Source organism: Pomacea canaliculata, linkage group LG14 (genome assembly GCF_003073045.1).
Source record: "Pomacea canaliculata isolate SZHN2017 linkage group LG14, ASM307304v1, whole genome shotgun sequence".
NCBI lineage: Eukaryota > Metazoa > Mollusca > Gastropoda > Architaenioglossa > Ampullariidae > Pomacea > Pomacea canaliculata.
The window spans coordinates 4,266,052-4,289,449 of record NC_037603.1 but is presented as its reverse complement, the minus strand read 5'-3'; the positions used below and the strand labels follow the sequence as shown (position 1 = coordinate 4,289,449).

The 23,398-nt window shown below is 39.5% G+C and overlaps 2 protein-coding genes across 2 annotated transcripts in view; both read left to right on the top strand.

Moving 5' to 3' along the window:
• Positions 1-13,558, top strand: part of LOC112555535 (inositol 1,4,5-trisphosphate receptor type 3-like) — a 33,786-nt gene extending 20,228 nt beyond the window's left edge. The window contains exons 44-67 of the mRNA XM_025223968.1: positions 124-253; positions 525-663; positions 796-948; positions 1,226-1,382; positions 3,406-3,618; positions 3,889-4,011; positions 4,288-4,437; positions 4,696-4,797; positions 5,200-5,280; positions 5,482-5,520; positions 5,929-5,997; positions 6,273-6,369; positions 6,827-6,945; positions 7,292-7,461; positions 8,047-8,136; positions 8,452-8,607; positions 8,791-8,914; positions 9,205-9,328; positions 9,970-10,145; positions 10,628-10,780; positions 11,436-11,513; positions 12,135-12,254; positions 12,544-12,678; positions 13,008-13,558. Coding sequence (XP_025079753.1) covers positions 124-253; positions 525-663; positions 796-948; positions 1,226-1,382; positions 3,406-3,618; positions 3,889-4,011; positions 4,288-4,437; positions 4,696-4,797; positions 5,200-5,280; positions 5,482-5,520; positions 5,929-5,997; positions 6,273-6,369; positions 6,827-6,945; positions 7,292-7,461; positions 8,047-8,136; positions 8,452-8,607; positions 8,791-8,914; positions 9,205-9,328; positions 9,970-10,145; positions 10,628-10,780; positions 11,436-11,513; positions 12,135-12,254; positions 12,544-12,678; positions 13,008-13,088 — 2,979 coding nt within the window. The 3' untranslated portion in view covers positions 13,089-13,558. The remainder of the gene's footprint in view (positions 1-123; positions 254-524; positions 664-795; positions 949-1,225; positions 1,383-3,405; positions 3,619-3,888; positions 4,012-4,287; positions 4,438-4,695; positions 4,798-5,199; positions 5,281-5,481; positions 5,521-5,928; positions 5,998-6,272; positions 6,370-6,826; positions 6,946-7,291; positions 7,462-8,046; positions 8,137-8,451; positions 8,608-8,790; positions 8,915-9,204; positions 9,329-9,969; positions 10,146-10,627; positions 10,781-11,435; positions 11,514-12,134; positions 12,255-12,543; positions 12,679-13,007) is intronic.
• The window catches only part of LOC112555189, a 320,962-nt gene that overhangs the window by 257,373 nt on the left and 40,191 nt on the right, over positions 1-23,398 (top strand). The window lies entirely within an intron of this gene.

The following is a 23,398-nucleotide window of genomic DNA, read 5'->3' as shown; positions in this document are numbered from 1 at the left end:
ACCGAAAAGAGATGGAAGGACACCTAAAACTTTATTTTTCTAACAGTAAATTCTAGTTTATCTGAGTTTTTGCTGTTGTTTGGTATTTCTGTGGTTTCCACTGTCGACGACCCATGTCTACAGGCTTACAGACGGTTATACAAGGAGGAAGAAGAACTGAACACCAACCTGAAAACATTCGCAGTGAACATGCAGGCGGCGTATGGCGGACTGAACACAGTGCGGGTACAGACCGGGTACCCCAGCGACAACAGTAAGTGATGATGAGGACTTGAATGTCGCCGATACCTCTTGGCTTTGGCTTTGATTTTTCTTGTTTTCCAGACAGCCTGAATGATTTACATTTATTTTTACTTATGATCCGATTGCCATCAGTCACTTGCTGTTTATACCATTGCTTGCACACGTCTACAAGCCATTGCTTAGTTCATGGCAGCTAGCATGCTTTGTCAAATACCATTTATGAGTTTAACATAAGAAAGTTATCGCGGAACTCAAACGTTGTTGGATATCACGTGACGCAGGTTACTCGGAGGTAGGGGGAGATGAGGAGCTGCCGCTGGGCCAGGAGTTCCAGGACCACCTCAAGGTGTTTGTGGAGGACCGAGTGGCTGACGGCGGTCTGCACTACTCCAGAGCTGGCAGGCTTGTCAGACAGCTGCAGTAAGTGTCATCGTGAAAGATGAAGGTGTGAACGACGATAAAAACAACGACGACTACTTTCTTGACGACGACGACGACGACGACGACGATGATGATGGTGATGATGATGATGATTGATGATTATGATGACAGGATCATGCACAGTACCAAAGGTATGTCAGAAGATCAGAAGAAAGACCAGCTGGACTTGGACATGAAGTGTCTCCAGCTACTCAGGGGCCTCATCCACACCTTCATCGTGCGCTTGCCACCAGGGTGGGAGCACAGTCCGGAGGAAAACGCCAAGTAAGAGTCGACAACAGCTCCGGCAACCTGACATGATGTTAACTTCCCTTCTTCCCTTGTCCTGATTCTCAGTTGTAGAGGTAACACGACTGGTAATAGTGGTGGTTATGTTGACAGCATGTTGATGCAGTCTGTCCTTACACGTTATTATTAAAAATTATTAAGGTGATGAAACGGGGAATGATAAGGACGAAGAAGATGGAAAACGGATAAGCATCTTCTCCTGACTTATTTACAACCTACTGTTGCTTTCTGTGTTTTTCATTTTTTCTTTCAGACACTTGAGAGCAATCAGCAATGCACAGACATCACTCGTTTCCCATGGGGTGGTCACTAGTGTGCTGGGTCACCTCGGGCGGCCGGAGGACTGCATCGTGCGGGAGGTACTCGCATTCCTCGCAGCTTTGTTATTCAACGGCAACGAAGATGTGCAAGTAAGTCATTTCGATGACAAATTTTTTTTATTATTCCTCGCTGTTAAGTAGTGTTTGTGTATTTGTAGCATCTCATGAATTAACCTGGGAGGAAAAACTCAAAGAAAGATAAGAAACAATTTAGGTTCGAGAAACGGTGTCAGATAATGACCCCTCTGTCTTCAAGAAAACACTTAAAAATAAATTGTAAGACAGACAGTCAGACAGACAGACAGACAGACAGACAGACAGACAGACAGACAGACAGACAGACAGACAGACAGACAGACAGACAGACAGACATGAAAATTACGTAAGAAACCTATCAGTAAATAATAAAATCTGAGATGGTTAATTGTTACTTCTAAAAAAAAGCTCTGATGATGTCGCCTTTGTCTCCCCAATAATAGTTTGCAATATAACGTGAGACCTTTCTCCATGACTGGATGCTTGATTGCTTGCTTGATTACTTGATTGGCTGGTTGATTAGTGGATTGATTGATTGATTTTTGCATCAAGACGAGTATGATCCGTTATTTTACGAGCACGAGGGAGGAGAACTTTTTCCACGAAGTCAGAAACCGCCTGCAGCTCTCTGCAAAGTCCACCAGAGAAAAGTGAGTCTTGTGTCTCTCGATACCACAGCAGTACCTTTCATTTTGGTCAATTTTAGCATTGACATAAATATTGCCTTATTATTACACTTATTTTCTTGCGTCTTTAGCAGTAAATGTATATTGTGTTGATGAATCTTTTATACTGTGCATCTGAAAACGTATCAAAGCGTTTAGGTATGCAATCCCAGGTAATGTGTCCCATTGTAAAGTGCAATCTTTCGTGTTCCATTTGTGCAGTGTTTCAGTCATACAATGTTGATGGATTTTATTTTAAGAACCGACTTACAGTTTAAAAACACTGGATACAACCCTTCCTCATCTCTTTTAAATAATGTGTGACATGTATACTTAAGCTAAGTTTTTGTTTTCTTAGTTTTATTTTGTTTTTGACTGATGGTTCTTGCTTGCAATCGTAAGCACACGACAGCCTAACTTTGGTAAAAATGATTTAGTCTCCAGCAATTATCGACAGACATGACGGACAATGTGAAGACGTAGGACGTAGGACGTAGGTTATGAAAGGAATGTGAGTTTACTGATCACGTGCACCATCCCCTTCTCTACCGAACTGTCGTCAGGCGACTTTTGCATGCCCTGCACTTGGCAAAGGAGAGGAAAGGATGGCGCATGTCCAGTTGCTGCAAAGGATCATGGGTGGCGACACAGATGTCGGGGAGGTACGTTCGCTGGCGTTGTGGAAAGGAAGTGGAAGACATAATACAAAAGGCGGACATTTATTTCTGAAGCACACATTATAGCTTTGTTGACGTTTACAGATATGCGGATAGGAAAGGGGAGGCTAGTCTTAATAATATTCAGTAAAAGGGAGATAACACTTCGTCTTTCAGTCAGTCGGAATTATCCACAGAGTTATTGTTTTCCTGTTGGATGAAAGTAAACTCATACCTTCAGGCTGTATCCACCTTATGTATGGGTAAAATTAGCAGGCATCATACGATGTAAAAAATTTGCTGTATATCATTATTCTTATTTATTAGGCAATAAATATAGACATATAGACATAAATAATGTGCTCATTATATTTTACTGAAAAATGATACTGACATTTCTATTCTAATCTGTAGAACGGTGAGGCGTTACCAGACATTTCCTTTCAACCAAAGAACGAGGTAAGTAAACTTTTCATAGCTCTCTCTCTCTCTCTCTCTCTCTCTCTCTCTCTCTCTCTCTCTTATGTTTTATTGAATCGTTGAAAAATGTTTTATGGTCTATAAGATAGAAAGCAAATTAAAGCATGTGAAACGTTGGAAGGTAAGAGATGAAAACAATACAAACAAACCACAGCTCATCCCACCTTTACTAGCATACACTTACCTGCGGGGTTGCTGGTGACCAGTAACATAAAACTGGAATAGAAACACACGATGAAGTCCGCTGCCCAGTTAACCGTTGCGAATGGTTTCCAGCCTGGCTTTCATCTGACCATGCTGCCCCTGAGGAAAGCTCATGGAGGTCTTGGAGACATGTCTATTCCTACGGGTGGCACCAAAGCTCCACCCTGGGTCAGCAAGGTGGCGCTGCCTGCTCCACCCAGTCATGCACTCGTGGGTCGAGAGACTCGTTTGCAAGCAAAATCGCACACAGGTGCTGCTGTCACGTGGTCGCAACATCAACAAGAGGTACAGTGTGGGTGATCGTGTGGTGTGAACATGTTAGTCAAATCTCTCTTGGACTGATTGGATTCTTTTCCAAATATATCAGATTTTTCTCTCGCTCTGTGTGAGTGTGTTTTAGTTTCATATATCATTAGTAAGCATTTCGAAACTTCTTTATTAGAATATGAAAACTTACAAATCTCTAATTCTTTACCAATAAGGTATCAATGAATTTAATTGACTGCCACTTGTCATTTTATTCCATCACAACAATTATACGATATACTGCCTCAGCTGCCTCAAGTCCTGATGTCGACTGGTATTGAAGCTGACTTTCAGTTTAAAGACGAGGGCTACATAGAGCTGGTGCTAAGGGTCTTGGGTCTCATGTGTGACAACCAGTACAGGGACCTGCAGGTGAGTGTTAGTTATTAGTTCCATAGCTTCCAGCAGCATGTTGGCCACAGAACATTACTCTGTGCTTGGTGACCTTAAAGAAAACAGTAGAACAGGTTGCTAACAGTATTTTACAGTATCTAATTTTGAAGCAAATGAAAGAACAAAAAATAAATATAAGCAAACAACGAAAAACAAAGCCAGAAAGACCAAACGGGGGAAATACATAAACATATTTTTGAATCATTTGCACAAAGACTCATTCACGACTTATCCTCTTATTCCCGCGGCTGTTAGGATTATCTCCGGGAGCAGCCTGGCAACATCAACACCATCAACCTGGTGGCCGAAACAACCATCTATCTCAACGTCATCTACGTCAGCATCGACGATAAGAGCGCCCCCCTCGTCACACAACTCATCAACACGCTGGTGGAGTTCTCGTCCGTGAGTTGCTGCTCCTACTTGATGCTGTTAGTTTTGCGACATTATAACCAACATATTTTAATATCTTCTGTATATGAAATAAATATATTGGGATAATAAAATTAGAATATTTATATATTATTTTGTGAAATAAATGTACTTGCTATAAATAAGTTTGATGAAGCATTTATTGTTTTACATTTATAACTTGAAGCGATTAGTAAGAATAAAGAGGTCAAATTGACCTATTTATTTCTATTGAATATATGCAATGGACAGGGAAGCTTCCAGAACCAAGCCATTGTGCTTGAAAACAAGATTTGCGAATATCTGAACTACATCCTGCGCCTCACGGACTTTAAGAACTGTACCATGGATCAGGTGAGAATAAACTGTACTCTGTAAATAAACAATCAATCAATCTAGACAGAATGGAAGAAAATGAAGGTAGGAAGGAAGGAACACGTACGAAACAAACATTATTGTGTAGTATTTCGGAAATCGATGTTTAAATCTGTGTTTGCACGTTCAAAAACACACCTCAAGGCACTCGCAGGTTCTATGCTCTGTTTATTTTTCTTTTTATTTCTTTAATGCCAGAGTACTGCTTGTCATAGATGTTTGTGAATTGCTGTTTCTTTATTTAACTGTTGGCTTAAACTTTCAAAATTAGTATCTCTCTCTCACACACACACGCCCGCATGCGAGAGAGAGTGAAATTCGTTTTCTTTCTTTTTTGCTGCCATTGTTCTGAGACCTTTGATGACAGTGAATATTTTACAGGTATATGATTTAAAAATGTCTATCGCTGTCTTGATTCGGTCTCTGACGGAAGAAAACCCACCGCGACAGGATGAATCCTCGGTAAGATAGCTACTGATCTTATAGCTAATTGCTTGATTTGAATACATATTCCTTTAAATTATCTCAGTTAAAAAAAAATAAAGGACGAGGTACTGAAAGAAGATACTGATGCATTTTGTTATTATTTTATTTTTTTCATGTTATGACTTGTTACATTTCATTACATTATAAAATCTCTGACGTCTGCTTTATTTGTTTCAGGATCAGACAAGTTCAACAATCAAGAGGACAACTCACATGGTAAAGTTTTTTTTATACTCATACAAGCGACATTCGTTTTTAATCATTTATCTGTTGACCTAAATGACAAAAAGATTTTGTACTGATTTTTTGTTCATGAATAAAGAGCACACGCACACACTTTAATGCACGAACGCACGAGTTTGTTCGGATACATGCAGTCTGAATCTAAGAGAGGCCGCAGAATCTAAGAGAGATAAGCCAGTTTATCCGAAAATTCTTTTTCTACTATTTGTCTCCCCTGGTAACTATTTAAATGCTTGTATATTATACCTTGATAAAATTAACAAAACGGTATTTGAGTAAACAGAGTTAGATTGCACACTGAAGGGTTTTCAAAAATAGAAGATTATGTGCCTACAATGTAATTAATGGACTCTGATTAAAAAGAAATGTTTGTTTCCGCAGGAGGTGTTGCAGAGCATGGACGGTGGTGTACTACTGGCCGCAATGTCACAGGCATACCAGGACTGTAATGTGAGTATAAGTGTTTAATATCAGCTTCTGACATTCAGAAATAGTGATTATATCATGTTTGTCAGTACATGTTAGGCATTCCATAAAATATTAACCATAGACTTTGTGAATATTCCAACAGAAAATTGAAGATCAGTGGTTAAAAGTCACTGGATTATTTTCACCTTTTTTAACAATCCATCATCAATAGAATCTTTAAAATTACAAAAATGGACCTTGCATTTAATGTATTTAACTGTATTTAAGTGTTTAACTGTCTCTGCCTGTGTATGTAGAGAAAGGGTCACGAGGCAGAGATACAAGAGACGGGCTTTGCCTATTTCCACATTCTTTGCCGGAAGATGGATCTTGACCACAGGTGCACTAAAGAAGGTGAGTGTCAAATATCCGATTTTTATCCATACTTAAAAGGATTCTGTTCCACCTTTTGTCAGGCCTGCTATTTTGTCGATCTGTCATTCCAACTGTTCTTTTCTGTGTGTGAGCTGCCATTTAAGCGTATACTAAAAAAATTCTGTTCAGTTCTGTATTCTGTCAACTGTTTTTTTTTTTTTTGTGGTTTTCGATTTGTACCCGCAAATACTTTTAATCTCTTTTGATTTGTCAGGTGTTCTCGCACACATGCTTTTCCCTACTCACACAAACATGGTAATATATATACACTCAAAGTGGGTTAGTAACTCATAAAAAATGCCATGTAACCCTTATATTTGCCTCGTGAGTCTCCTTTTTCTTAGCTCGGGTCTATTGGACATGACAATATAACAAAAATAGGTTTGGTCAACGTTTAACAAAATGTTAAGGTTTTCAAAATTCCTTTCTTTTCAAGGTCTGGTCAAAACTTCAGAAGATGCTGCTGCATGGGAATTCTTTGCCAGCAATACTTTGTCCATTGAAATTGTAAAGAATGATGTGCTACAAAAAGTTTACTTCCAGGTTAAAGACAAGGTATTATTAACTTAAAGTACCAGAGTTTTTACTCCTCCATCTTGTGACCTGTCCAACGCAATATGTTGACTTTTCTTCAACTCTCACTCATCAAAAATCATTTTTTTCTTTCTTTCTCTTGGCCGTATCACAAAGCAACGAATCACGAGGTTGCATAAAGCAAAGGCAGCAACACACAAACAAAACAAAATTAAATCAAACAAAAGAAAACCCAACAAAACAAGCAGTCCGAGAAATAAAGCAGACATAAAAGCTTCCTTGTAGGATTATTTCCCCAAGATGGCATCCTGCCTAACGAAGGCACGGCCATTTGAAAGTACAGCTCAACGATTGTGCTTGGCTCCAGAACGTTCTGCGACAAGAGATCAAAGAGAAGTTCAAGTACGACGTCGATCGCTCGTCTCCTAGCAACAAACTCCGCGAGTTCATGGACTGGTCGGTGGACATCATCAACGACATCAAATACCAACGACGGATCCACGCCAACCCCCTGGCGCGCCTTCTTATCCAGATGAAGTAAGTTGTCTCCCCTTTTCATCCATTCATTTACTTCCCCTACTATCTCTTGATTTTTTTAATAACTTTTTTTTAAATGTCTGGGATATAAATAAGAAAAAAAAGATCTTTAAAGAAATCATGATGGTACTTAGAAGACATCGAGTGCTGGTTTCAAAAGAAGAAGTAATATGTTGAAATTAAAAACTAATTTAGAAAACCATGTAAGTCCGAACTCATCTTCTCATCAACACTCATCTACTTAGCCAGCTTTAGCTTAGTCATCGACGCATTTATCAAAACTAAATTAAAACCCTACGAATCTGATTTTTTCATATCCTTCCTGACACTTTTGCGCATTCAACTGTAAAATTTGAAGAGGACAATAATATCAGAATGCGAAAAATTCTTGGAGTAAATTAATAATATAAAGGAGGGGCTGATGAAAGTCTCTTCTAGTAAGTAATGACCTGGATTTTTACAAGTCACATGGCACTAGTGTACGTATGGCATTTTTGTTAGTTGACTTTCATAAAAGTTAAAAATATCCACACAAATAAATGTGCAGACTAAGGAAGTTGAAAAAGGTTCGTAAACACTTTGCAGGTGGTGGTGGAATGCTACGGTGTTGCTGTTGTCGCTGGCCCTGTGTCTTATCGTCTTCATCACCTGGAAGGCTCCAGAGAGTTCTGCAGAGTATGCATGATCAGTCTACATCTTTGCTAGTGACAATGCCTGATCAACAGTTTATTGTTTTGCTGTCTACACAATCCATACACATGATTATTTATTTTCTAATAAATTTGTAATTCTTTATTTTTAGTCACTTTCGGAAAAAAAGGTTTTATTTGGCTGAAAAAAAACTAAGGTACCTAAGAGTGAGTTCACTTGCATAACCTATGAAAATAAAAGTATTGCTCTCTTACTAATTTTTATATAAATACATGATTGTGCGTTTGTGTATGTGTGCGTGCGTTCGTACGTGTGTGCCTGCTGTGGTTTTAATGATAGCCCAACCCCGGACATGTCTGATTGGCCAGGAGCGCAGTACCTCATCTACATATTGGGAGCGGCACATATTCTATTGTCCCTGTTGGTTGTCGGGAGCTACTTCTTGTCAAACAAACCAACATTTCCTCACCTGGCTGACATCATACCCAGTCTCTCGTAAGTACTTGCTGCTGATACCTTGTTGTTCTCTGTTCAACACACTTGCACCCGAGAAGAGATACATACTCTTTAGTGATATACCCGAAAAAAAAATGTAAGAGGGATGGGAAAAGTTTAGAACAAGAAAGAATGGGAATTGAAAAAAAAGGTATGCAGTGATATTTGAGTTGTTCCTTCCAGAAACCGAGACTCCGGAAAACCAAAAGTTTTGTCAGGACCTGCTGGCAACACAAAGACACCCGATATAAAACGAAAATCTTACCTGGAGGTTAAATTCTTCAGTTTTATGACCTTCTACTATCTGGTATGTAGAACTACTAGTCACTAGTAGAGTTTGCCTATACCATTGTCACTATTGGTAATTTGCTAAAAAAAAACTCTCAGCATCTTGAGCAAAATTTCGATGTCCAGAACCCTTGCCTCAAAAATCCATTGTGACCTTCCTGTTACCACAACTTTGTCAAATGTTCGACGAAGTTTGTCCTATTAAAAATCTCTCTTCTGCCTGTGGATGTAATTTACCTGCCGAGATGTACGTGCAGACCACGTGACAAACACAGTGATGATGGACTACCACCACTTGTCTGTCTGCAGGCGTTCCTCGCGTGTTCCGTCCTCGGCACGGTCTTCTACGCCTACTTCTTCTCCTTTCATCTGCTGCACGTGGTGCTGATGAACCAGATGCTAAGCAGAGTCATCCAGGCCGTTACCCGCAACGGTACGCATGTCCTCGTCCTTTCTGTCCACATGCACCCCAGGCAAGGAGCGCGAGGATGCGAGGACACTGCACCTTTCGAGAACAGTTGTTGCCATTCAAGGTCCACTGTGGACTAAAAGATACATGTCACAGCGTAGCACCCTGTCTTGCCCCTTACCCCTCCCTCCAAAACACGAATAGCACGTTCAGATAATATTTTTTGTATTTCAATTTAAAGTCCTTCCTGGGTTCTTTCTTCGAAAAGATATTTGCGAGTTGGTTTTGTTGTCATTTCTTATCTTGGATGCAATAGGATATTTAGCCAGTGCAAGCAATCTCCTGTGAATCATTCTTACCTCAAATTACTTGTAATTAGCTTAACTTTAAGAAATTTTTGTCTGTTCTGGCAACACAAACTTGCAGGATCAGCTCATTGGCACCTGCGCTGCAATAATAAAACCAATATCGAATAACGTATTGTTAGACAAAAACATTACACTCTCCTCTTCCGGAGTTAATTTTCTACATTTACCCCTACATCTGCTTGCTGCACCTGCTTGCTGTGATCTCAGTGACTGTCTATAGATCGCTTTAATGGTGGAATCGGCTTTGTGGAGTATCTTTGTGATGTTGAAGGCTTTGTTTGTGTTTTGTCTTGCCAGGCTTGTCGCTGGTTCTGGTGGCTATTTTGGGCCTCGTTTTCATCTTCATGTTTTCGCTCGTCTCCTTTGCGTTCCTTCGCGACTTGCTGGACGATGGCAACGGCAGGCAGTGCCGCACAGCATACGAGTGCTTCGTCACAGTCTTGCACCACGGACTTGTGGCGGGCATGTACACAGTATGTACAGCATTGTGTGTGTAGAAAAACATGTGATTACAACAATACATATCATCATCATCATCATCATCATCATCATCATCATCATCATCATCATCATCATCATCATCATCATCATCATCACGAATAAGACATATGACGATAAGACGCCAACCCACTACACATAAACCTTTAGAAGACAGCATTATTCACCATCTGCCCATTCCTAAAGATGATCGGAAGGTGGGAGGGTGTCTACCTCGAGTCTGTACACTGTAAACATGTTTAACGAGCTTCTTCGAGGAGAGTTTTACGAGGAGAGTGATGTTTCGTGCTAAAGTTTTACAGCAAGACTTTTAGAAAACGGAGTCCGCGGGAGATCAACATTATCCTGCTCCCTCATTTAAAATTACAACACCCGAACAATAGGAAATACGTCCTTTCAGCATTCTGTGACATGACCACTTGCACTCTTCTTAAACTAGTTGACCTTTGTCCTACAGACATTTGAGCAGCAGCTGACCGGTCTCAGCTTCCCACACACCCTCGCAGTCGCAACGTTTGATGTTGTCTTCTTCATTATCATCAGCACCATTGGCCTCAACATGATCTTCGGCATCATCGTTGATACGTTTGCTGAGCTGAGGGATGCAAAGGTTTGTGAACTAAGAGGATTTATTTTTAACCTACATACATTAAGAGTGGCATGAGAAATCGTGGGTCGTTTTCCTTTGCCGAGACAAGCAAGTCTTCAATAGCTAAAACTGAACCAGTCGCCATCTTACCAGTGCTGCTAAGTCAATTTGATTTATTCCCAAATAAAATCGCCGCCTTCTTAGTTTGATTTCCATCGATTTTTAGGAAGTAATTTTTTTTTTTTGCACAACATAAAAGACCAAGCGTAAACGCGTTTATTTGGCCTGATCCTTGCTCAGCAGGGCTTAAGACAAGGTGCAACGATAGCGGCCAGCAAGTAACAATGAAAAAATCATCCGTTTCGTTTTCTGCTAGGAGCATTCAAACAAGGAGCCCTTCTATTTTTTTATTATTTCGTCTAATTGAAGTTTAATATTTAACATTTTCTGTCTTCTAAAAATAACCATGTTCTTTGAGAAATCTTTCTGTTTTGTAAAACCTAGTTGCCAGCGTATAAGAGTCCTCTTCATTTTGAATGATGTTGAGGTTTATGTGAATGCCTTTGGGGGACCAAATTGGGCCTCGTCCCCCTATGATTCATTCTTGTAATTATCATTTTAACTATCTGTTCCTATTTCTCTATCTGTCTATATCTGTTTCTCATGTGTGTAACAGTGGCAGACGGACCAAGACATGCAGAATCGCTGCTTTATCTGCAGTTGTGAGAGTTACGACTTCGAGCGACAGGCGGTGGTGAGCTTTCTCTTGTCATTCTTTGTCTGATAAGAGATGATCAACAAACTTCGTGTTACACTCTCTACATAATTTTTCTATTCTCTAAATAATGTCTTTGGCTCTAGTTCTTTCCTACCTTCTTCCGTTTTTTTTTTTTCTTTTTACTTTGAATTTTTTTCTTATTTTTTTTTTGTTCTTTCTTTCTTTCTTTTTGTTTTATTGTCTTTTCGTTTCTTGTTTTTCTTTTTTCATTTTTTCTTCTTTTTTTTTTTTTTTTTGTTTTGCTTCATTGTCGCTTTTTTGGGTTTTTTTCTTGTTTGTTTGTTTCATTTGGTTTTTGTTTGTTTCATTTGGTTTTTGTTTGTTGCTGCTTTATTTCTTTATTTAAATCTGCCTGTCCGTGCGTGAGTGCGTGTGTGTGTGTCTGTGTGTGCGTGTGTGTGTGTACACGCCACATACTCCCAGACAGCTCAAACTTCGATTTTAGAATTTAGAATTATGACTAATAAAGTTTACATAAACATACATGGTGACCAATTTCGAGCACATTTTTTGTGCGTAGAAGTTTCTAGCAGCTGAGTTACTTGCGGTCAAGTGTTAAGTAACAAGTTTTTTTCTTCGTGAAATGTTTTTAAATAGGGATTTGAGAAACACGTGAAGGAAGAACACAACCAATGGGCATACCTGTTCTTTTTTATTCACCTGGACGAAACGCATCCTAATGATTATTCCGCCTTGGAGCTGCATGTATATCGACTGGTGTGTATTCAGACTTTCACATCATTAACTTTGTTTTCAGTATTATTTTAATTCACAGCAACAGATAAAGTAAAAGAAACCATCTTTTAGGTTCATTAAACTTGTTGGCTTTCTGGAATTGATTGGAAATGTTGGAAATCTCTTGCAAAGGGACTTCCATCTCTCTGAGTGTCTTTCAGGGACCGATGTACTATTTACACTTATCTTCGTGTATGAGGCACCTTTGTGTTGTTTATATGTGCCTGCCTCGCACCTTGATTGTTTATGTTGGATTATGATCTGTATGCAGTGGAAAAAGAGGAGTAGCGACTTTTTCCCCTTGAATCGTGCGATGAGCCTCAAGACGGAGGAGGACAGTCACAAGGGGAAGCTGGAGGCCCTGATGACACAAGTCGAGTTTTTGGTCGGCAAGATCAAAGAAGAGGTGAGCAACGAAGCATATATATCTTTGCACGCATTAGCAAGCATGAAAGAAAAATAAAGAAAAAAAGAATAAAAGAAACAATGGAACGAAAGGGATGGACAAAAGAGAAGACTGCGATACAAAAGGCAAAAGTTTTTGAACTTCAGCAATTTTGATTTGTCACTGTTCGAACCCTTTGATTTGCTAGAAATATATCCTCTATATTATAGTAAATACACCCTCTATATTATAGTAAAGATACCCTCTATATTATAGTAAATATACCCTCTATATTATAGTAACATTTCATCAGAAGAAGTGAAATAAAGAGAGTGTGATGGGTGTTTCAGGAAACGGCCAAAGCAAAACAAAAGGAAAAGAAGAGACAGAAGGAATGGAAGTCGAAGCATAAAATGGAATCGGGTGAATAGATAGACACAAAGACGCAGTTTATTACTTCCTGTTTTTCATCACTTGCTGTGAAGATAGAAGAAAGAAACATTGATGTGATGAAATGAGAAGAATGAATACAGGGATCAAATTCAGAGACTTTTGACAAGTGCAAACAAATTGATTATCTTTCAGCTGTTGGATATTTTCTGGAAAATTATCTTCAGATCCGAATAAGATTTGTGTCCAACTGATGTTTCATTATTATTGTGTTTGTATCTTTTTTTTTCTTTCTATAAAGTGCACCGGTATTTTGAGAAGCTGCTGATATTCTATTCTTTTGTATTCTAGGATTTTTATGAATTACCTCTGTAATTAAATTAATTAACCGAAAGGAACGATTAGCAAAGGCAGGAAGTACAGTTTGCTATTTATGAACGAACTTGTTGCCATTCTTAGCGAAGAGGTTCTTGAAGAACTGTGAAATTTTGTACAGAAATCTTTACCGTTTCCACACAGAAAAAAAAAAATTCGGATGCGGTTGCATAGGGAGACAATCATGACAAGTTGGAACTTTTCGCGCAGACTCCTTGTCTGGTCAAAAAGCTAGCATTCGATGGAAGGGTCATCTAGAGTTCAGCCGCAGAACTCACGTGACCCACGAGCTACGGCGGCTGCACGCTTTCTCCCTCCATCCTTCTCTCCGCCCTCGGTTTACGAGCAGCATCCATCCGTCTTCCTCCCTCCCTTTCTTCCTCCCACTTTGATTCTCAAGGCTCCTCAGAAACAGACATCTTTATCTGACGCCCTATCTCCCTGCTCTTTGATTCCAGACAGATTTTCATCTTTTTTAAGCCCTCGCTCCGAGGAGATGTCTTTATTTTCGACGCTCAAGACCGAGACAAACCCACAGAGACGAGCAAATCGGAGCCTGGCCGTTGGCGCCAGCAATAAGCCTAGTCAAAAGGCTAAATCAACGAATCACAAGCTGATCATTAGCCTTATATGAGTCCCTTGATAGTGTTGTCTGGAGGATGCCTTGCTCTGAAGGCGCCTTTTATTTACGACTCCATGCTTTACAATCATCCCATTTGGTTCCTTCCCTTCTTATTCTCTTTCTTTTGATTAAAACCACATGTAACGGAATTGTATTTGTTATTAATTATTTGACATCATCATCGTCGTCGTCGTCATCGTCATCGTCAGCAGCAGCAACAGCAACATTAATACAACCATTATTATTTTGTAAGTTTTTAACAATCTCCTTTATTTTTTTCCGTTGTTTTTTTAATCAAATTTTGTTTACAAGTTTTGATTTAAGATATTTATTTGTTATTGGTGTTCTTGGCGAGTTTACGATTATTTATATTCCCGTATTGATGCATATCTTCTTTGTTGTTATTTTAGGAAGAAATAAAAAAATCAAACATCAAGATATTATGTTTTAATAACTTTTAACATTAACAACCACATTTTTCAAACTATCGAGGTTGGAAAATCACTAGGATGAAATTAGCAATATCGATGTTACAAACAGAAAGGTGCCCCATACTCTTGTACTGACCACAAGGCTAAGTTCTTGCTTGTCGGAGGTTTTTCCTCCCGTTTGTCGGCAACGGCTTACGCGATGTCGCTCAGAGCATCAGAGTCTAGTCCGTCAGTCTTCCTCCCTCCCCTCCCATCCCATCTCCCCATCACCTACAAGCTGCTGCCAGAAACGGAAGGACTTCCATTATCAACACTGATTACTGATATTATGTAAACTGATTACTGACATCTGAGATGAAGAAAGTTTTCCCTCACATCTGTCTGGCTTTAGTCATCAGTTTGGTCTAAGGCAATTCATCAAACCCCTTCTTTGAAGAATAAAAATTATGATAATGTTAATGGTGGCTGCTGATGGTGGAGCAGAAGATCGCTGAAAGAAGGATGCTGAGCAAGTGTTTGGCAGAAATATGTTCCTGGCTTTAAAACTAGAAACTGAAGTCGGCTGAATGTTCAATGATAGTCTCTGCTTTTCAAATTACATGCTCTAGACACAGTGAGCCATCTCTGTTTTAGGGTCACTAGGCTGTGAGAACTTTTGTCCTTATACATTTGAAAGTCCGTTGGAAGGGGGAAGAAAGAAAGTTTAAGAAAAAAGATTTTGCATGCGGTAGAACTTATGCAAGCGTAAAAATGAAAATCATGTCGCATTTAGATAGACACGGATTTATTTTCACGATCCTTTCTTCCAGCGCCATAAATGCATGCATTTTGGGATAAACTTCTTTTTTGTCTGCTCTGTACATCGATGTCTGTAGTCTGATGAGGACCAGGGCAATTCAGCACCCGATGTCCAGCACACAGATATCCACCCTCCTGGCGCTATGAGCTCGGTTAGTCACAAATCGCGCGTGTTCTCGTTGTGAAACGCGAGATTTCCTCTCTGCCAAAGAATCTGAAAAAAAGCTTTAAAGTCTGGCAACAAAAAATGATAACGATGACAATAATTGACGATGATTATGGTGATAATAATCTTCGAGTTATGAAGAACTGAGATAAAAGGGTATCTGAGTGTGTGCTAAAAATAGCATCTTATTTTGTGTAGTTCAGCATTTAAATGTCTACATAAACAACTAATCCTGGAGCATCTCTTAAGCTTTAAAAATCTCATCTTCTATCAGTTTCCAAGAAGAATGCTACTTGAGGAAAGATGGGAAGAGGAAATCTTTTTTGAAAGGGAGGTAATCATATAAGCGAACGATCAATGAGTATAATCAAGGAGCGGAGCAGCACAGACCAGCTATGTACATAAAAACATTAATGAAACATTTTAAAGGTAACAGAGATACTTCTTATCTGAAAACTGCATGATGTCGAGTAAATTGCAATAATCGTCCCGTTTCTATATTTTTTTCTTAGTTCTTATATAGTGTATTTTCTTTAGAGAAATTTTACATTGTTCATTTCATACCCTCACCTCCTCAATCAAAGTTGAATAAGATTCCTTGACATGACAGAAGCCATCTCTCAGGCCGTCAAATTTAGAATTCTTTAACATTATCCTGCAGAGTGGACCTTATGAGCGGTTCCTGAGGATAAAGATATGTCAACACCAAAGGTTACAAAGGACAAAAAAAACACGCTCCTTGTCTGAATGAGTGAGAGAGTGAATGAGTGAATGAGTGAATCCTCTTGCACACCAAACGTATCCTGCTTGCGCCGTCCAGACCACATGACATTTTAATATCTGGACAATATCATGCAGTATCCAGACTCCGAGTTTTATGTCGAGACTTGTAGAATTCCCATTAGGCAGGTTCTACGGAATTTCAGTATCCAGTCTGCACATGATTCCAACTGCTAGACTGTCGCATAAATTCCAGGGATCGATGTGCTTTGTTTTAGGTCCATCGACCGCACGCTCCAGGCTGGACCACGTGATTCTCCTGATGTCCCGGAGGAACGTCACAACGGCCATCAACTTATTAACCCTCTGTCGCCCTCCTCGTCCACAGGGCGGATCGTCAAACAATTGCAGACTGGAGAGTGGTCGATGCTTCATCACTCCTCCTGTTCTAGGAACTACAGAGATGATGATGCGATCTTAATGACATCATGCAGGATAATCTGAAGATGGAGCAGTCGTTGTGCAAGAAGAATAACAAGAAGGAGAACAAGAAGAAGAACAAGAAGAAGAACAAGAAGAAGAACAAGAATAAAAACAAGAATAAAAACAAGAATAAGAACAAGAATAAAAACAAGAATAAAACAACAAAAATAAGACCAACAAGAACAAGAACAAAAACAGGAACAAGAAGAAGAAGAACAAGAAAAGGAACAAAAAGAAGAAAAAGAACAACAAAAACAACAAGAACAATAACAAGAAGAAGTAGAAGAAAAACAAGACGAAAAAGAAAAACAAGTGCAAGAAATACGCGTGCTACCATCTGTGAAATTATTTCATTCGGATTAAAAAAATAAATAGATAAAATTTAAGTACTTGACGGATCCATTATTCTATAAAGTTGTCGTGGCCACTGCTGGAAGGACACTCAAACATATAAAACACATTAACATACACTCTTCGACATGCGCACTTGAAAACGGAGAATCACAGCTCAATCACATCACCTTTCCTCCATCCGTTCACTTGTTCCCTGAAAACTTCCAGCTCCTCTTCACATTTTTTTCCAATTTGGCGAAATTTGCGCCACAGGGAATCTGGTGAAGTTTCTTAAGGAATTTTGTGTTTTATATTTAGGACTTGTAATTGACTTCAGTGAGATTCACTCCGTTTCTTACCCTCTTGCTATACATTTTTACTGAAAGTGTCTTTAAAATAACATAAAATATTAAAGAGAGGATAAGATCAGTATAAATTACGATAGAAATCGTTCCTTTACCTACCGGAAGATGACAAGCTAACGTGGAAATAAGTAGAAGTAAGCTATCTATATAATTTTTTATGAGGTCAATTTATAAGTAGCCTCATTCGTAGCTTTCAGATGACAACTCTACCGATTGTGACTGAGCAATATTTTTGTTATAATTAGTATCACCCATCCATTTTTTCTGCAAACCATGTATTAGAACTGCCTAGATTTTTTATTTGAATTTACTTTGTTTTTCGAAAACGAGACACACTGAAAGATACTAAAAGACACTTGAACAGATTCACAAATAAATAGTTTTAAAAAAAGCAATTGCTTTCACAAAAATGTGAAGAGCGTGTCCAGGATTTTCAATCTTAGTTCCTCTCGTGCGTAGATCAAAGTCTCGCGAGAACACACCCAGATCACGTGACCCGCACTTGCCTGTCAGTGAAAGCCGTTAGCGATGCAGGCATCATTTGGCTTGCAAACAAAGCATGTCTGACTTTCATACACCCTGCCCACGGGCACCTAGCCTTCTAGACGCAGGCGATCAGAGATGTCTTCGAGAACCCGCCATTACAGAAATCATTGCAAGAAAGGTTTACAGTAGGTTTATTACTTGTCAATAAACCGTTCTGTCCATGTCCAAAGTATAGTACCTGACTGGATTAAAAAAAAATAATATTTCTTTATAGTAATATAATTAATAATAGGTGTTCCAAAGAGGATTCTTTAGGGATCCTTTGACATCTGAATGAGTGATGGTGTGCTGCATTTGTGGGTTGGGGTTAGGTGATTCATTGTTGTCACCCTCTTAGACCCTAGGTGAGCACAGTGCTTTGCATAATAATTATCATCATAACCATAGTAATAATAATAATCCTCCTCATCATCATCATCATTGCAGCTGCATCTAAGCAGCCTGGGGACGAGAGAAGCGGTCCATCCATCCATCCCGCCGCTCTGTAAGCTAGGCTGGCGTTAAGTATCATTTTATGGCGGAGCAAGTTTTCCTTGGCACTCAAGCCAGCGTTTTCCTCAACAGCAACGGCCGATAACTTTCCAACACCATTTTTCTCTCCGGCCTTTCCTACTTCCCTGTACTCTTCCTCCGCACCTCCCCCCCAAACCTCTCTCTCTCTCTCTCTTGCTTTGCCCATTTTTAGTCATCAATTCTTTAGGTTTCAATTTTCGCAGAATGCTCGATCGGAAATAGAGGCTGACCTCCCCTTTCATTGCCCTCCTCCCGTTTCCCCTCACCCCAACCCTCGTCCCTCCACTCACCGCCATGTCTTCGGGTTTTGCATTGACGGCTCTCTTCTTGCTCCGCGTTGTTAACCCCTGCTTGTCTGGTAATGCCGTTTCCTCCCTGATTTATTTAGTTCATCCTGTTTCAATTTCCAGCTGCTGATCGGAACAGAAGTCGTGTCTACTGATCACCAAGTTTGATAGCTGCACCTCCTTCCCTCCTTAGTCCCCACCAACACCTAGACCAGGAGGACCACTCCCAGTTTTCTCATTCCCTTACAGCGGTCTCTCCAAGTACATCTCGTAAATACTTCACATGGAACTCAAAGTGTAGTTGACCCTTGGTCAGAGGCTGCAGTAGGTGTTCTTCCTCTCAGACTAAAATGAGTTGGAGGTAAAGATACCCCGGAGGTAACAGAAGATCTGAAGAAGGCTGGTACAAACTATGGAGGTGAAGAGACAGCTAAATCCAGTTAATGAACCTCGCCCTTGTTGAATGTGTTTCTCAGTTAAAAAATAATAATCCATACATTGTGAATACATTGTTTATCATTATATGAAGGATATAAGAGTTCATCGTGTCCAGAGCTTGTCAAAGCCACCCTCCTATCATCCTCATCATTCAATTGTTCTTTTTTTGCATTTGTTTTGAGATGTAGAAGCGAACCAAAATCCATTCTTTTTAAGGTGTTTAGAGGCAAATGGAATTAAAACTTTATGATGACATTTGAATATGACATATCACACCAAATTTCGGTAAATAGTTTTCTTCAAACAAAATCACTTCAATGATTCATCTTGTACTTTGTAATTCAAGATGCTTGGCAATCTAACTTTTCACATTCTTTCCCACTTAAGCATCAGATTCCACATCCACATTGCACAATTTCTCGAAGATGATAAAGTTTTCCATATTGTCTTTCAGTTCATTAATTTGCCTAAAATTTCTGCTAAGCAAGTATTTTTTTTCCAGGATTTATCATTTAATTAAGCCAGAAGTTCCTACTTCTATTGAACTTTCATGAACAACTGGATTTCGTCTCTCAGTTCGAAAACGTGATTGACATTTTCTTTCAACAACCAACATATGGAAGTGTAATAATTAATTTCATGATTAAATCCAGGTCATTAAAGAGTTTTTTAGAAAGATGATTGTTCAGGGCTCCAGATTTGGAATAATTTACAATTTTTGAAACGGACTCAAGTACTACTTGTAGAGGATCAGAAAGATTCTTACTAGCAAGAGCCTATCAGTGAATCATGTTATGAATGTTGTTAGCTCGAGGAACAAGTTCTGTCTCTGTCTTCAGAAAGCCAAGCTTGGTGTCTGGCATACTGAGGCTTCACCTGTACCCTCCCTACAGACACATTTCCCTTGAAGGTCTCCACCTTCAAAAAAAATATTTATCTGTCTAAAATATCTTCACCTTTTGTATTAGTTTCTAGTGCACGACAAAACAGAATCTCTTCTCTAATCTTTTCTTCAGTCGACTGTCTGACTGTCTTTCACGAAGACAAGTAACTAAGAGCAGGAACTGACATCAGTCGATTAATCAAATTGAAATGAAAAGACTGATCATTTTTTTTCAAATCTTGTTTTTTCACATTTTCAAACACATACAAAATGAGTCTCTGAATCCACCACGATGCCTATTTAGATGGTTCTAGAAGCATCTCTAAATTCATCTCAAGTCTCAAGGGTTAACATTTTGTAACTCAACAAAACCTTAAATTGATTCGTGACATCAAGAACAAAAAAGTCTCCTTGTATTAATATTATTACTTATGAAGCAAGAGTAAGTTACTTTTCTAGGGAATATCTGGAACCCAATGGAATTGCTTCATTATATTCTTTATAAGGCGACGACCAGACACAGAGAATATTGCTTTATGTTTCTTAACTCCAGGTTATCTTTGCCATCTCTTTTAAACTTCACAAAAGAGGTTTAAGCTTATTTATAATCTTCGGGAAACGATTTACTCTTTATTACCCTGGAGAGGTAAGGGCATACAGACAAATTCAAATGAAAATCAGAGCAGAATTTAAAAAGAAAAATTATTTCTTTGTTTCGAATGACAGCTGGTCTGATACAATAGTCACAACTGATATGTCAGTTTGATCTTTCGTGTTGTTGTTAGCCATCCAGACTTGGCTTGGAAGGTCTCAATGTCTGACATTTGCACTGTCTGGTGAATGACCTGAAATAATGCTACAAAAATGAGATTTTTTGAATGATTTAGCAGTTTAAAATGTCTGAACTTAAAGTGTCTCTGCTAGGGCACACAGATGTGTGTATGTACATCCACTTTACATGCAATCCTTTTAATTTATTAATGAAACAAAAGACAGATGTGATCTTGACATTTGAACTGCCTTTTGTGGCAGTGGTCATTATTTTATGCAAGAATATGTACAGGACATGCATGGAAGTGTTCTGACAACGAGTGACAATGTTCAGACTGTTTTCACTGACTGACTCAGTCACTCAGATACAATACTAGTATATTATTTACAAAGTCTTCGTTTCGTCCTCTCTAACCTTTCCTGCTGAGAAAACTGGAGCCGATGGAAGCATCCAGACGCCGGCTGCATGGAAGTTTTAAGCAGACTTAACTCCTGGCAGCCAACTTAGCAGCTAACAGAATGCTAGCTGACTGCTAAGGGTTAGGATGCAGCTCGTGTGTCCATGCATCGGGCCCCAGCCTGAGGGAGGAATTTAATCATTCAGGCTATCGTGTAAGCCCCTTGACAAGCCTGTTTCTTCTCTTTCTTTCAAAAAAAAGTCTCGCCAACTAAAGACGCTAAATCGATCTCCCAAGTCTGAAGCCATGTTACTCACCTCACCCCTGCTTCACTCTCACCCCACTCTTCACCATCCACAGCTATCAGTGCTGTTCATTGGAGAACTTCAGTTAACAGCAGCTATCAGTGGTTTTCATTGGACAATTTCAGTTAGCAAGAGTTACACCCCTTTCTCCCTCCCTTCCTCCCGTCGTCTTACATCGCTCATTAAGCATTAGCACGCACTACTCGCTGATCCAACAGTTTTCCTCCCTGCTTGTTCGTCTCGGCGAGAGGGAAGAGGCATGACACGTGACCCTCGAGTCTCGGTGTTGCCAAACAGAGACTGATTGGCTCTCGCACGACACCTGACCCTTGACATTTCCTTCCGGCCATGATCTACTTCCGGTCTCGGGAAGTGATCCACCAGGACGAAGCCAGACCACACACACAAAAGAGTAAGAGCTCGTTAGAAGGAAGTCGCGAGCCGTGACCCAGGCCGAGGGTCGTCAAAAGAAAGAGCGCCATCTTAATGAAAAGATGAGGCTTGTGTCAATTTTCTGATGGAAGTCCCCCACCATCTCCTTCAGATCGCTTTAACCGTTCGGTGTTCTGCGCTCCACTGGTTTGCCAAGTGTCAAGCATCCAATACATCTTCTTTCTCTCTCGCTAGCTTGCTCAGGCGTGAGCAGCCTTCATCAATAACAAATGTGAGAGGTTTTCCCTACATCGAGTACAAGCACCATAACCTTTAAACCTTGTCACTGACTCGTGTGAGTGAGTGAATGAAAGTCAACATGCGAGCAGCAACAGTAGCCATCCATCACATTCCTCTTCTATTACTTCAACAAAAGTTACTGATGCTTTGTTTCTTCAAGCAAACCAAGACAAAGATGTTCAGTTCTACAGTTGACTGTGGTTAAGTGGTTCACTGTGTCTAAGTCTAGGGCACCGCCATGGGGAAAGCGATCCCTTCTGAATTTACTGATCAAAGGCCGAACTTTGAAAGCACTATCAAAGTCTCGATCTGTTCTCGGAAGTATCTCTTCATCATTTGAGAAGAGTGAGCCATTACTTATCATTTCAAATCGATGTCGAGGTACATTACATTAGCAACACATGACACCTGGAGATCAGGTTTTAGTGGACCAGTAGTTTCTCAAGGGCAGAACCACATGATATCCTATTACAAAATTAATTTCCAAGAACACACAGATTTTTTTTTTTTGCATTGATTGGGAAAGGAATCCTCTTCTGCTACTTGTACAATTCACTTTCATCATCAACAAGAGCTATCAAGCCATCAAAATGACAGGATTTTTTGAATATCTCACAGGTATTGGGTTCTTCATTTCCCTCAGCATCTATTCTTGTATCTATTGCACACAAAAAAACAAAAAAACTTGACGGATAAAGAAGCAACATGACATATTCCCACGGAAAAAAAATATCAAATCATTTTGGAAAACAAGTAAATTATTAATAATATTAAACATTACATTATTGACAGCCGCAAGCAAAACCAGTGTCAGATTGTCCTCTTGACACATATTTTTATAAAGCAATTCAATTTTGAATTTTGCAGTTAGTCTTAAAATTTAAAATTTCTATCAATCTTACAATCAGACGAGCGCAAACATATCGAGACTCATATAAAGCCAGCGACAGACTAAGTGATTTCATACAAATGTATCTAAGTGTTTTAATCGCATTTGGAGCCCATTTAAAGGTATGGTCCTCAAAAGGTTAAAGGTTGCAGTAGGCTGGGAACCAGCTTCGACCTTCTGTTATACAGTCAAGGGTCAGCTGGGCTAGGGCCCGTCATTTATATAGTTGAGATTGGCTGTCCTTGGTTTCAGATCTCGTCTCGGTCTGCATGTGGTATTTGTTTCCAGGGTTGCCTGCTTTGCCTTAGTTGCTGTCTCAGTGTAAAATAGCAACTTCCATCTTCCCATCCCCAGTC